Consider the following 12961-nt stretch of genomic DNA (forward strand, 5'->3'; position numbering starts at 1 on the left):
AACAAAGGGAGATAACCTAAGTGTGCAGTAGCGATATTCACCTAAATATGCAACCTTCAACGTGCATCCCATGCGATGGGCGGCATGCTTTCGCCGCTCCCCCCCTCCTCTTGCCTGGTTATACCCTTAGCCTCTTCAAACCCTGTCAATGCGGCACACCCATATGGACAAGCCATGCGCTTTCACATGCAATGGCATGTACAGGTAGACCCCTCTTTTCTTCTTCGTTTTCCTACTGATCCTTCCGCTCTGACCAACTTGTTGTCATTCTGCACAGTCGGCGAGCGGGAAGGAATGCTCTTTGTTTCTAACGTTGCCCCCTGTTTAGCCTCCCGTTGAAAAGGAGGCGGTGGCTCAGGTGATGCGGAATGCCCCCGTGTATTTTGTATGCCCCCTATCGCCACATGGGCCACAGCCTGGTCGGGGGGCCCTCGACGTCTATTCCGTGGTGAACTTTCCACTTCACATGGTGAGAAGGTGGAACCTACATCCAAATCTTCGGAAACTTCTAATGTCGCATGCCTTTCCTTACACCTGTCCCTGTTGGCAGCACCTCCCCTTCTCTTCTTTTTTCGCCGACGGTTATTGCCGCCATTCTTTGCAAGGGGTGCCGGAGGTAGAGGTGGAGGAGGAGGAGGAGGAGGATTCGTAGGTGACACTGACAGGGCCGTTGCATCATTCATACCACCGTCACACCTGGTTATGTCAAGTGAGACATGAATGTCGCTCATTCTAATGTTACTCCGCAACTCCTCCTGTCTTGTCGATCCAGGTATATATTTATCCTCATTTTCACCAATGTGCGGCGAGGGGGGCATGAGGCGGCCTGCAGATGTGGGTCGCTTAACAGCAGCGTTTGCGGCGTTTGGTGGGGGCATGAACCGACGTGAAGGCGGTGGCGGTGGCAATAATCTGCCCTTTGGAGACGATTCTTTGCTCGTAAATTTCTCTATGAAACACCCACTATCCACATCATTGACACAGCTTGTGGTCTCACTATTGAGCGACCCTGTTGAACTGAGGGGGACGTCATCGGGTGGTGTATCCTCTTCTTCTGGTTCCCAGTCGAGGCGTTGGTTTCGAGGGTAGCCACCACGTTCCATAGCCCGCTCCATGAGGGAGAATAACATATCATACTTTGGTTCGTCCTCGTATTTGAGCGTCTGAAGGTGTTCCAGGAATGGCCCGAACTCCTGTGGTAGGTTTTTGATCAGTTCCGGTCCAATAACTTGTTCTTTGCATTCTCCAATATCCTCCTTTTCCTTGTGCTTACGCCACGGAAGAGTTCCCGTGATGAATTCGATGAGCATAAACAATAAACTCCATATGTCGTCGACGCGGCCTAGTTCCTGCTGTCGGTGCGACGCCAGGGAGGCATACCTACTTGTCCCACGGAATCCAGCGTTGGCTCGCGGTGGTCTCACCTCGCCAGTAGGGCGGCGGAAGCGGCGCGCTAACCCAAAGTCGACAATATAACACTGCCGAGGGTCGGAAGAGCCACCTAAACCGATAACAAAGTTAGAGGGCTTGACGTCCCGATGGACGATACCCAACTCGTGTACACCCTGTATGCACTTCAAACACGATATTCCAAGATGGAGTGTGGTGTGGATACTGAACATGCATTGCGGAGTGCTACGGCGGAGATCCGCAAGATTTGGCCCTAACCGCTGCATAACTATGAAGTTCATTCCCGCAGAGTTTCCGCTGCCTAGGTAGCGCGCAACATAGGGACAGGGTTGCATCTTCTTCAGTGCTGCTGCCTCCACTCGCAAAACATTTTTGTTTTCCTGTTCCACTTTGATGCAAACTTCCTCGCCTGAAGTCGTAGGGAGGTCTGTGAGTCCATGGGAGGATGCCCCATGCGCCAGATCCAGATCCTCGCTACGAGCACTGCTCCTGTCAACTTCTACGGCAGTAAACGTTTCGCCAAATGAACCCGCGCCAATCCTGCCAGTAACGACCCATTTCTTTAGTCGCATCCCTATTGTGACCCTCGTCTTGGCAGCTTTAGGAGCCGGTTTACGCGGTGGGCTATGTGCACTGACTTTTGCAGATTTATTGCTGCCGCCATCTTTTCCCGCATCATCACCGTTCTTACCCGAGCAACGCGCGCTGTTCCCCCTTTCGTCACCAGCCATGCTACTCGGAGGCACCGAATTCGTCATCAGACGATTGAGAGACCGGTTTCCCTGTGCGTTCATCAATCCAGCCGCTACGTATCGTTTATTGTCAACTAAACCGAGTAGCGTTCTGTTCATGGCCTTATCAGGGCCTTCGGTGCCGAAAAACTTCAAGAATATGTATACGTGTAGGTTCAAAGTGGTGTTTGATTTGGTTATTCGTATTAGTTGGGTGGGGTTGAGAAAAAAGAAAAGAATAAAATAAAAGAGACGGTAGAGGTGCAGAACAAAAAAAAAACGCAAATACCTCACGAAAGGTGGAAAGTGAACAACGAGTAATACGTCTCAGTGTGAGACCGATTGTGGGGAGAAGAGGATGTGCTTACATGGAAACAAATGTGTATGTATACCTGTATTATGCACTCGGACACACGCCAACAAATGTGATGACGGATCCCGCCTGAGGCATCACTTTGCACTTACTAACGTTCCAGTAAACTGCGCGAATGTATGTAGTGTCACGATGAGGGGGATAGCAATATGCACATACACCCACATCCGAATGTACCTCGTGCTTTACCAAAACGTTTCACACTTTAGACAGTGTGTGCACCTCTCTCTCTCTTGTTGCCACATTGGACACAAAAGAGTGGAGGAGGGGGGAAGGGATATTCAAAAAGAACAGCAGCACAAGCATAACGGCACTACTGCCATGCATGGTAAAAATGAGGGAAAACCACCTTTTTTAGCGGCCTTCTGCTGCTGTCACATTCAATGTGGCAAAAAAAATAATAATATATACCTTCAAATTTCCATTCAAAATGCTACTCTTTATTCCTTTCTATCCCCACCCCCTTCTATCCTCTATTTACCGGTGGACTCCAGGTCGGCACCTTCAGATCTCTCCCTTTCATCGCGGACGGGGCTTGGCGAGGCTGTTGGAAAGACTCTTCGGCTTATGCGAGAATGCGCTGCGCTGCGTTTCACTACGTGCTGCTGACACAGCCTCTGCACGCTTGAGCAGCCGGGTATCACGCGGGACTATAGGCACAGGAGACTCTCCCACAATACAGTCTGCGTAATCCTGAACAAACTCGCGCAGGCCACCGGTCATCACCGCTAGGTTGTCAATACCCTTTTCAAAAACGTTTTGTCCAATGCCCTGGGCAATCGTCATCTCTTCTTCCAAGTCGTACAACACGATTAGCTTGTTTTCCTTATTCTTAAAGCTGAACATCTCGGGAAGAAGAGGATTAATGGCGTGTACCATTCGCCGCTTCGGATAGTGCAGTGCCCCTTTGATATGACAAGCCGCGTACTCTTCCTCCGAACGGACGTCTAGAATGAGATATTCCTTCGGCGGTTGTGTGTCGGGAGCCCGGTACTCATCCATCGGGTGGGCAAAACCGCCGTCTTTAATTTCCCCTGACTGGGATTGCTGCTTTTGAACAAAGTCCCCTATCAGTCGTGTCCGAATCCGCATGAAAGGTTCGCCTGATACCCGATACAAGGCGGCGCCTGTGTTCTTCATGAAGCGTGCCAGCTCAGCCGTCATACCGGTCTCCACAACGGGCTTCACGTGCTCATATTTTGGATTCGCAGGGGTCTTCCTAAGAAGCAAATCCGGGTCACCAATGACGTCTCGCATAGCCATCTAAGCTGATATAAACAGCATCGATAGAAATGAAAGAAAACTTTGCAAAACGATAGTGAAATTGGCAGCAAAATTTGTTAATCAACCACAACAACAGTGAAGGATACCAATTGTGGCATTCCGTTTGCCCCTGGGTGACCGAGTGTAGGTACGGAAGAAAACAACTAACGTGAATTTTACGCGGAAGATGCGGGGTTTACCACAATCTACATGCACAGCAAAGGGCACTTCCGACTTTTTCTCCGGTCTCCCCTCCTCCACACAACTCGTTCACCCACGACATTTACCCTGTCACACGAAAAACCTGTCTACAAATTCCAGCTACGCAGGGCACTTCAACATTTGGTTTTGCTAACATAAGTCCCATGAACGGCTATATCCGCCTCGTTTTCTCCGCGTGGCCACTACATCGCTTACTTTTTTGCTACACCGTGTGAGCTCGGAGTTGCAACTTCGCCTCTTGCCGTTACTCAATTATTGTCAACCTCAACACCGCAAGAGAAAGAGAATGCACACAAGTGAGGAAGAGAGAACAGTGACATGTCATGTGTATAGATGAAGGGGCCAGCACAGTTCCGGTAGACAAAGTGTGAAAAAACTTGAACCTGCAGTTCAAGCACAATCAAAAGGTGTACACTTACATGACTAGACGGAACCCAGCAAACCAAGAGGCAACGACTTTCGAGTTTTCCTCCACTCACTTGTCACCGAAAGTCAGGCAGGGGTGGAAAAAAAAACTAAAAGTCGATGAACCCCTTTGTTGCTATCTATTCATCTACATCCTCCGGTCTAAAGAAGAAATTTGAATACAGCGGGCCTTCTTCGTGAAGGTCGCAGCAGTGAACGGCGTTGTGGGCCCTGTCCACCCCAAAACGGGCACGAATGGACGTCGGCCGCAGCTCCTTTGCGATGACGGGGTCAAAGGGCCCACACACCTCACGTGCCACGGAGACAACATCAACTCCTTCATCCAAAGACACAAACTGCAAGACCCAAACAGTGCCCATCAGCGACCGCATCGTGTCTGGAAAGTCGGGTAGAACACCTTTGTAAGGCTTCAGCAGCTCGTTTGCTTGTTGAGAAGTCATGTTTGTGAGCGAAATGCCGCTGATTTCGAGACCAGCATCAATTAACTGCTGAACAATGACCCCACCAGCCAGTTTTTGTAAAGCGTGCGGCTTGATTATCACTACGGTGGAGTTGGGGTCACCGAGAATAGCAACTGGTTGCTCCTTCGCCTTTTCCACAATCTGCTCCCACCTACCGACTTCCTCCACACTCTCAGCTGCGCGGGCGCCCGGCATGCGGGCCATGAAATCGATGCCACGTTGAAGGGCGTTGGTATTGGCGCACTTAACGACAACGATGCGACCCTCCACCAAATCCGGTGGTACACCATATGCTGCCGCTGTTTCCACTGGTAGCCACGCCATCTGCATCTCTAATGCAACAAAACCGCATTCCTCCGTGAGCACCGCCAGGCAACGCCCCAACTGAGGCAGTAGTTGTTCCCCGAACATCACAGCAGTGACTTCTCCCCTTTCGTCGCACAGTTCACGCGTCACCTCGTCAGCATAGGCGGTTAATTTGATGACACCACCAAGCAGCGAAAGGGAGGAACCAACTTTAAAGTCATCTCTATTCAAATGAGGGAAGTGGGCACGTTTGAGGTGAAGTCGGTTCTTCGTCACCTCTCTTATCTCTACGGTACGGTCCTCGAAGTAAAACTGAAGTACATAATGATTCATGCGATGCGCTATGTGATCATACTGCTCGCAATAAAAGGAAAGACGTGGATCCTGCAGTGAACGCGCCATTGCTATATGAACACAAAATCAATCAAAGGTTTATCTTGGTTTGCCTTTAGCCACCTTTCGGATTCAATTCCTACTTCTCTTATTTTTTCACCTTGAAAGTGCGCAGTTGCAATAGACAATCAAAAAGAAAACAGGGGTGAACACCGCAGGCAACTGCTTGGAAGACTGATACACAAACCTGTAGCTGCCAACAGCCGAAGAGAGTATGCGTTTCCCCCCCCCCCATTTTCCCCCTTCCTTCACGGACATTTGCACTTTTTCGCCGAACAAAAGATATTTTCTTCACTGCTGAAAGAATCACGCCCCATCAACCATACAAATAACAATATATTACACCATAAAAACGAAGAGATGTAAGGGAAAAGAAACCAAAGATTGCTTAATCCTTGACGTGAAAGGTAGTGCAAGAGGCTGTGACATAAACAACACGTGGTGATTCTCCAGCATCCAAGTGGATGACAACCACTCTCGTTGCTAGCAGGCCCGCAAATACCACCCAACGTGTGACAAAACACGCATTTCTACATGCCCCTTCACCCCATAATCTAAAGGGTTCAATCTACAGAAATCCAACAAAACTATGAATACTGAAAGAATCTGACGGTAGTGCCGGTCAAATATTTACTCATCCCGCACTTCGCCCTTGTCTTTTGGGCGCGGTTGCAGCTACTTGGTGACCTTCTTGAGCATTTTCCGAAGTCGCTCCATTTCAATAATCTCTCTGCGGTGTTCAGCTTCCTTTTTCTCGACCTGTCTAAACACCTCCTGAAGCTCGTTGTGGCGCTCCCGCTGCTTCTCCTTCTCGAGTTTGTCCTCACGCATGTATTCACTAACTGCTGCACTTATTTTGCTGGATATAATCCTCTTTTCCCCTTGCACGCGCTCCGTTGCCTCGCGCAGCTGCTCGAACCGCATTTCCTCCACCTCTGTCTCCCGGCGGCACTTGTCTACGGCCGCGCGGGTTTCAACCTCGCGCTGGCGGAACATCTCCAACCGAGAGATCAGCAACTCTACAAAACGTGCAGGTAACGCCGCTATTTCAGCCTCTGTGAAGGGAATACCGCTGTCCATCAGTTGCCTTCTAAGCTGAACAGAGGCCAAATCAATGCACTCGCTGTGGCGGGCTCGGAGGCACTCGGTGTCCATTGTATATCTTTCCCCCCTACGCGGTTGTAAAGGCTTTTCCCGCTTCCTACTTTACTTGAATAATGATCGAACGCCCAAGAGCTGAACTGTGGTGACAGCGCTCGCCACGAAATATCAGCGACGACCAGACGGGGAAAAACGAGAATAGTGCAAAAGCATTCATTATTTAGTTTGAAGGGATCGGGATCATCACACTTGACGAAAAGAACAAAGAACACTTGGGAGGGGGTTCGAGAAATGTCGTTACGCTACTCTAGGCTATCCTCTTATTATGGCATTGGGGTGATGGTTTCCGGGAGCACTGTCAAAAGCACACACACATACACACACACACATCTATTCCTTCCCTCCAAAGACCTCAGATGATGTGATCCAACGCACTACAGACACAATCCCCAGGATGGTTTCACGGTGCACAAAGTTAATCGAAGGACCCAAGCGCACGGACCAATGCATCACTTCTGGGTAGGTTCGCGAACGACAGAAAAAAGTGGTTCTGCCGCTCGACCAATAGCATTTCATCCTGTTATCGATGAGGTCTGAACTAACCTGCCTTTGGTTACGGTGAACTAAACTAAAAAAAAAAACAGCAACGCGGCATACCAATCCTTGATATTGGGCACTTCTAACCCAAAGACTCTAAACAACAACAACAGCAACCAGCACCAGATCAAACAAACTTTTTGCTGCCTCTTTACCCTCGCGCGGCACCCAAGCGTTGCATCCGGCTGTCGCTTACCTACCGGAATGAGACCTCAACGAAGGAAAAAAAAAACGAAGGACAAAAAACCGATGAGAAGAAGACACTTGATAGACCTACGGAGACGCACACGGGAAAACACAGATAAGTTTTGATGATAACACCACGTTAGTACCACCTGCGGCGATGTGCTTGCCATCAGGGCACCGCCTTTTGATTTACATCATGTCTAGACAGTCTAAATAATACATACCATCCTCTGATATATGTGCAAAGTAGTCACAGTGGCTCTTTACACCCGTGCCGACATGAGGGTTGCACAAAATCCACCGTTGATTAGGAGAAGTCCCATCGTTTCTTTAACATTGTCTCAAAGTCGTTGTCTAATTCGAACATAGCACTTAGGGGAGTATGCCACTCGACAATTTCCTCGAAGGTGAAACGTCGGTACAGCGCCTGCCGAACATCCCAGGCGGTAAGAAACGCATCCTGCTCCTCACCATCCTCCGCACTGAACCGTTTGTGCAACTCGATGACATCAGCGGTCCCGCACGTGTCCTTCGGGAATAGTTCCCAAAGTCGCTCAAGCATCATCAATCGGGCTGGTGGGAGGGGTGGAAGCAAGAGATTCATGTAGAGAAGATAATCCACTGACCCATCGCCTGCGGTGTCCAGAACGGTGAGGGCACTCTCAGGATCCTTTAAGTATAGCCGGTGTCCGCGCAAAACTTCTAGGAAGGTTTCGCGCGAAAGAAAGAAGTTTCGCTGCACGTCCTGCCGGCGTAGCGCAATAGACAGTTGACGGACCGCCAACGGGGATTGGATCACAACCGGTCGATGACTGCTGAGGATTATATCATCTACCACTGCGACGGTAGTTCTCACATCGGTAACGGCACCCTTCTCTGCTGCAGTCTGGTAGGAACTGAAGGTCATGTTGCAGGGGTTTTGTTCTCTGTGAGTTCTCATGGTCTCTTCATCCAGTGGGGTTCGGACGCTAGCGGGCCACACACCGCGCATCAACGTTAGAAACTCAAGGTCATTGGCGCACAACGCAGCGACACCGGAACAGTACTGTTCGAATTCTTGCCGCGTGATGGCACCATCTGGATTTGTTGTTGTGCTGAAGGCAGCTTCAAACTCTGAGCGGACTCCCTGCTCCGACCGAATGTTCTGAACGACATCGGGGTGTCCGGCGGCGTTATATGAGCTGAGAACCTCATCAATGTACACGGACCCGTCCTTACTTTGAGTAAAGGTGTACCATACACGTGTAATCCACGTCAGTTTCAGTGGTGTGAGGTTACGTCGAAGGGCCGCAATAAAGTCAGTCGGATCGAGAACACCATCACCACTTCTATCCAGCACATGAACAATTGCTTCAATGTCTTCGCTGTCCAACGATACGCCGCTTTCCTCAAGCGCCTCAACAAATTTTGCCTTTTCCATTGATTGACCCCCGCTATCCACTGCTATGCCGCAACCGCGGCTCAACTTCCGTATACCATTCGCTCCAGACGCCCCATTACACAGCAGACGGCGGGTTCTCTGCACTATGGACTTAAAGCGAGTGTGTTTGGCTCTTGAGGCATACAACAACGGCATTTGAGGCTCTCCACTTCTCTAACTTTGGCTTATTTATCCCCCGTTGGCCCGTATCCTTTTTGCTTTAAAAAAATATGTTGAAGAGAATCCAACCAGCACCCAATATGTGAACCACTACTGCCTCACCTTCACCCTAACCCTAACCTTTTTTAGTTTTTTTGTCCCTTACACTCGTGACGGTAATGTTCCCTCCTTCCCTGCCGCTGCAAGCGGTGGCGTCCAGATGTTTAATCAGCGTTCCAGGCACCTAGATTGAGAAGTGAGAAAAAAAATAAGAAGCATAAAATGTATCGGCATGAAATGATTTGGCGTACTTTTAAATCATACACACTCCACACAGCGAATTGTTATGGAGGTGGGGAGTGGAGTGGGGCAAATGCAGCAAGTAAAAGGAGTCATCTTTCGTAGTAACTAAGATAAAGATACACGGTGAAGACATGTATAACAACTAGTGAAGGGAGGATCGATCTTCACGATATACATGACTACAGTTCGCGGCGCCGCCTGCCAAACACCACCGCGCGAAGGCATGAAAAGAATTAGTTCACATAAATCACCGCGATCCACTCGCCGACATTTCGCGGGAAGTGACAGTCGCATTCAGTTCAGGTTCTTTAGGAGCACGCAGCGGGATCGTGGGGTCGAGCGGCCACCACTCGTCGATGTTGCTCATCTTGAAGGTATGTGGTACTTTGAAGCCTTCTACATGTGGTAGTGCGGAGATCTTAGATGGCGCGCGTTTGCTCCGTTTCTTCTCCCTAATTAATTCATTCAACATCTGCACGCGTCTAGGAGGGTTCACATACTCATTTCCATGAACAGTTGGAAAACTTACAGGTGTCCCAGCAAACTTTGACGCGATCCCTCTAAATGTGTGCCTAGGAATCGTGCCTGTAAGTGTTGAGGGAACCCACTCCCACTGCGGAACTTTTTGCTCCACTGACTCTTGTTGGAAAACACGTTCGAGAAAACTTCTGTTTGAAAGCGGCGTGCAGCTCCGCGCGGCGGTCGAAGCGTGGGAAGCGACTTTTGTTGTTTCAGGATGCCACTTGGCTACCACCGTGCTCCGTGGTTTTTCCACGATGCTGTCCAAGAAACCGGCCTCACACATCATCTGCTCATCAGTTTTGTAATATTCCAATGTGTGCATCAAAGGACGCTGAGGAAAGGGATGGGCCTCATCAGCTACTGATGCATTCCAACGCGGTCGCAGAGGTGGAAGAGGCGCACGCCGGAATCGCTCCACCTCACGGCGACGGAGGCGGTGCTTATCATTCTTCGGCAACGGTTCGTACACCACTTCATTCCGAGTGTAGGATGCACCGCCAAGGACAGTAGAGGCTTGCCCTGACCCGCGGAACATATTCACTCGATATTGCTTTTTTTTCCCTTTTATTTACGGTGCCTATGAATTAAAAAAAAAAAAGAAAGTGAGAACGCCGGTCCAACAAAACTGACAATACCATGTATCACAACGCAGTTTGGGATGAATAAGACCGCTACTGCGCCCCCACAAGACAACTCACGCAGTTCGATTCATGACATTCACTTCACCCAAATGGTATTGCACCGCGCATTTGGGTAATGTTCGGCTTTCAAGGGAAAGTGAGGGGTATATATATATAAATATATTCAGAAAAGGAAAAATACGAAGACCGGCGCCAACAGGACAACATTCAGAAAGACTATAAATGCTGACAGTGGAGCAAAAAGGAGACCGCACCTCTCAGCCGCCTTCTTTTCTACCGATCTTCCTTCAGGCGAACATAACGCGCATTATCTGGTACCGTAAATGTAGAAGTGCGTGACAACAAAAGACAACATCAACGAAAAAATCGCCAGCCTGTTCAACCGGGGGGAGGGGGGGGGGGGAGATGAGCAAATAACACAAGTATAACCACAATCCCTCTTTCATAATTTCCACAGTCGTGATTCCGATTTCCTGCACGCATATGCACAAGGCACAAACCTTCATCACCTCGCTACGCCGCGCTGCTCCCTTTCCTTTCCCTCAGCTCATCCCTGCACAAAATCATATTACCGCTACTGTGCCGCTGCAGATTGCATCAGAGCTCACAATATAATATCGAGTATTACATTTGGAACATACGAACGCGACTCCCATCCCTTCCCGTCACTATCAAACACACACCAAACCAATACACTTAATGCAATCACTCACGAGAGAAAATGTTACGTCCCGCATTCCGTAGTGTAAAGAGTGACTTGATAGCAGTTTCTCGCACACGCGCTCCCACAACACGCTCCACACACTTTCCATCCAAAAAGATAAGCACCGTGGGAAAAGTGAGGACACCATACTCATTCACCATTTTCTTCGCTCGCGGCCCCGGCACCAGTGCGAGCTTCACCTCATTTGGATTCCCCAAATTCACAGCATTGATGGAAGAGATAAAACTACGCGTTAAGGGATCCTCCGCTATGGACGTCTCCGCACCATCGCCTACCCGCCTGCGGAGGCTGCCTGTGTGAAGTATCGCAACTACACAACGTGTTTTGTGATGATCGAGGAAATCTGTGAAAACCTTTTCATTTGGTAACTCCGCTATTTCATATCCACTAGCGGGAGGTCGCGATATTTTTGCAATCTTCGTGATGAACAGAAATGGCCGTGTCAACCGCAACATTTTCCCAGCGCCCCCCTCTTTTCCACAGGATGGATAAAAGGGCTGGCAGACGAGCTACAAATGAAGTAGTAGGTAGTGGAGAAGGGTAAGAATGTGCAAGAAAGGGTGTGTCTCTCTTTTTTTTTTTTTTAAGGGGGAGGGAAAACTCGCCAAAAGAAGAAGTTAACCCCCAGAAGGTAGCCCACAAGTAGCCGATGGCGCTGCAACTTCGCGGTTATGCGCTTAGAGTGAGGACCGAAATGTTCATAGTGATGGTGAGGATGCAGTGCTGAAAGGAGCACATACGTGTCTGTGGAGACACGTACCGCGCGCACAAATGAGTACGGGTAATGCCCAAAATGGAAGATGCAAAAATACTCCTTGGACTCCGTGCCCACAACGAAGGTACTTCCACCCCCTCAGTATGGTTTCACCGGATTCCAAACCCATCTCACGCATCCCCCCCTTACGTAATGCTCGCACCGTTTAGCTTCACTTGATCCTTCCTTTTCCTTAGGTCTTCCATCCGGCATTCTTCTCGTACTCGGCGCGAAGTCGCTTTTCCTCCTCAGGGGACGGCTGCGGGTACATAATCATTACCCATCCTACCACCAGCGGTACCAACACAAGCTGAATTTTTAACATCTTAATTAGCTCTCCCTTGGCCTTGTCCTTTAAGCTCTTGTTCTCCATCCCGGGTTTATGGCCCTCAAACCCGCCCGTCAGCATCCGTCTGGAAACCCGAAACATTTTCGCTCAGGCGCAGCTCGGACGCGCACAGTCAAACCTTCCTTTATTTAAGGGGTATCGAGTACACGTGCGAAGGTATACACGAAAAAGGTAGAGATCTCTGCCCCTTAACGCAGACTTTACCTTTTTTTCTTTCGGTGGGCTTATGAGCTCTCCTTCTTCTGTTCGCCTCCCTTACTGAAGATAAATTAAAGGTAAAAACAGAAAAAAAAACAGAAGAAAATGAAGGAACTAAGGGGTATCCCACCCACCACTCGGAAGGAATACCAACCACTACGAAACGCGACCGTAGAAAGGAGTTATACCAATGCGAGGAAACCTCTCAGAAGCTGTCTCAATAACTGACCGGCAATGCATCAGGCACGCAAATAAGCATCTGTTAAGAGAATACAGAAAGGTAGCAATAATACTGTGCCAAAAGGGAAGAAGGAGAGGAAAATAAAGAGGGGAGGGGAAGAAAAAGTGGGAATCAAGTGCAGACACCGGTCGAAGTGGGGCCCCTGTTGGATCATTTCTCCATAAAATATTAAAACACGCAC

The 12961-nt window shown here is 49.3% G+C and overlaps 8 protein-coding genes across 8 annotated transcripts; all 8 read right to left on the minus strand.

The window, feature by feature from the left end:
- Window positions 1-182: 182 nt before the first annotated feature.
- On the minus strand, window positions 183-2261 carry TbgDal_IV1610 (protein kinase, putative; the record flags this gene model as incomplete). The annotated part of the gene is made up of 1 exon (XM_011774444.1): window positions 183-2261. One exon carries the CDS (start codon window positions 2259-2261, stop codon window positions 183-185), a length of 2079 nt encoding a protein of 692 aa, XP_011772746.1.
- A 772-nt stretch (window positions 2262-3033) lies between these two features.
- On the minus strand, window positions 3034-3777 carry TbgDal_IV1620 (hypothetical protein, conserved; the record flags this gene model as incomplete). The annotated part of the gene is made up of 1 exon (XM_011774445.1): window positions 3034-3777. One exon carries the CDS (start codon window positions 3775-3777, stop codon window positions 3034-3036), a length of 744 nt encoding a protein of 247 aa, XP_011772747.1.
- A 767-nt stretch (window positions 3778-4544) lies between these two features.
- On the minus strand, window positions 4545-5594 carry TbgDal_IV1630 (nucleoside diphosphate kinase, putative; the record flags this gene model as incomplete). The annotated part of the gene is made up of 1 exon (XM_011774446.1): window positions 4545-5594. One exon carries the CDS (start codon window positions 5592-5594, stop codon window positions 4545-4547), a length of 1050 nt encoding a protein of 349 aa, XP_011772748.1.
- Window positions 5595-6260: 666 nt separating this feature from the next.
- Window positions 6261-6740, minus strand: TbgDal_IV1640 (hypothetical protein, conserved; the record flags this gene model as incomplete). Its single annotated transcript, XM_011774447.1, has 1 exon — window positions 6261-6740. The coding sequence occupies one exon, from the start codon at window positions 6738-6740 to the stop codon at window positions 6261-6263; it is 480 nt and encodes a 159-aa protein (XP_011772749.1).
- Window positions 6741-7776: 1036 nt separating this feature from the next.
- Window positions 7777-9045, minus strand: TbgDal_IV1650 (hypothetical protein, conserved; the record flags this gene model as incomplete). The annotated part of the gene is made up of 1 exon (XM_011774448.1): window positions 7777-9045. One exon carries the CDS (start codon window positions 9043-9045, stop codon window positions 7777-7779), a length of 1269 nt encoding a protein of 422 aa, XP_011772750.1.
- A 553-nt stretch (window positions 9046-9598) lies between these two features.
- On the minus strand, window positions 9599-10408 carry TbgDal_IV1660 (hypothetical protein, conserved; the record flags this gene model as incomplete). The annotated part of the gene is made up of 1 exon (XM_011774449.1): window positions 9599-10408. One exon carries the CDS (start codon window positions 10406-10408, stop codon window positions 9599-9601), a length of 810 nt encoding a protein of 269 aa, XP_011772751.1.
- An 811-nt stretch (window positions 10409-11219) lies between these two features.
- Window positions 11220-11693, minus strand: TbgDal_IV1670 (hypothetical protein, conserved; the record flags this gene model as incomplete). The annotated part of the gene is made up of 1 exon (XM_011774450.1): window positions 11220-11693. The coding sequence occupies one exon, from the start codon at window positions 11691-11693 to the stop codon at window positions 11220-11222; it is 474 nt and encodes a 157-aa protein (XP_011772752.1).
- A 492-nt stretch (window positions 11694-12185) lies between these two features.
- TbgDal_IV1680 (hypothetical protein, conserved) lies at window positions 12186-12422 on the minus strand (the record flags this gene model as incomplete). The annotated part of the gene is made up of 1 exon (XM_011774451.1): window positions 12186-12422. The coding sequence occupies one exon, from the start codon at window positions 12420-12422 to the stop codon at window positions 12186-12188; it is 237 nt and encodes a 78-aa protein (XP_011772753.1).
- Window positions 12423-12961: the final 539 nt, after the last annotated feature.

This window comes from Trypanosoma brucei, chromosome 4, assembly GCF_000210295.1.
Source record: "Trypanosoma brucei gambiense DAL972 chromosome 4, complete sequence".
Taxonomy (NCBI): Eukaryota; Euglenozoa; class Kinetoplastea; order Trypanosomatida; family Trypanosomatidae; genus Trypanosoma; species Trypanosoma brucei.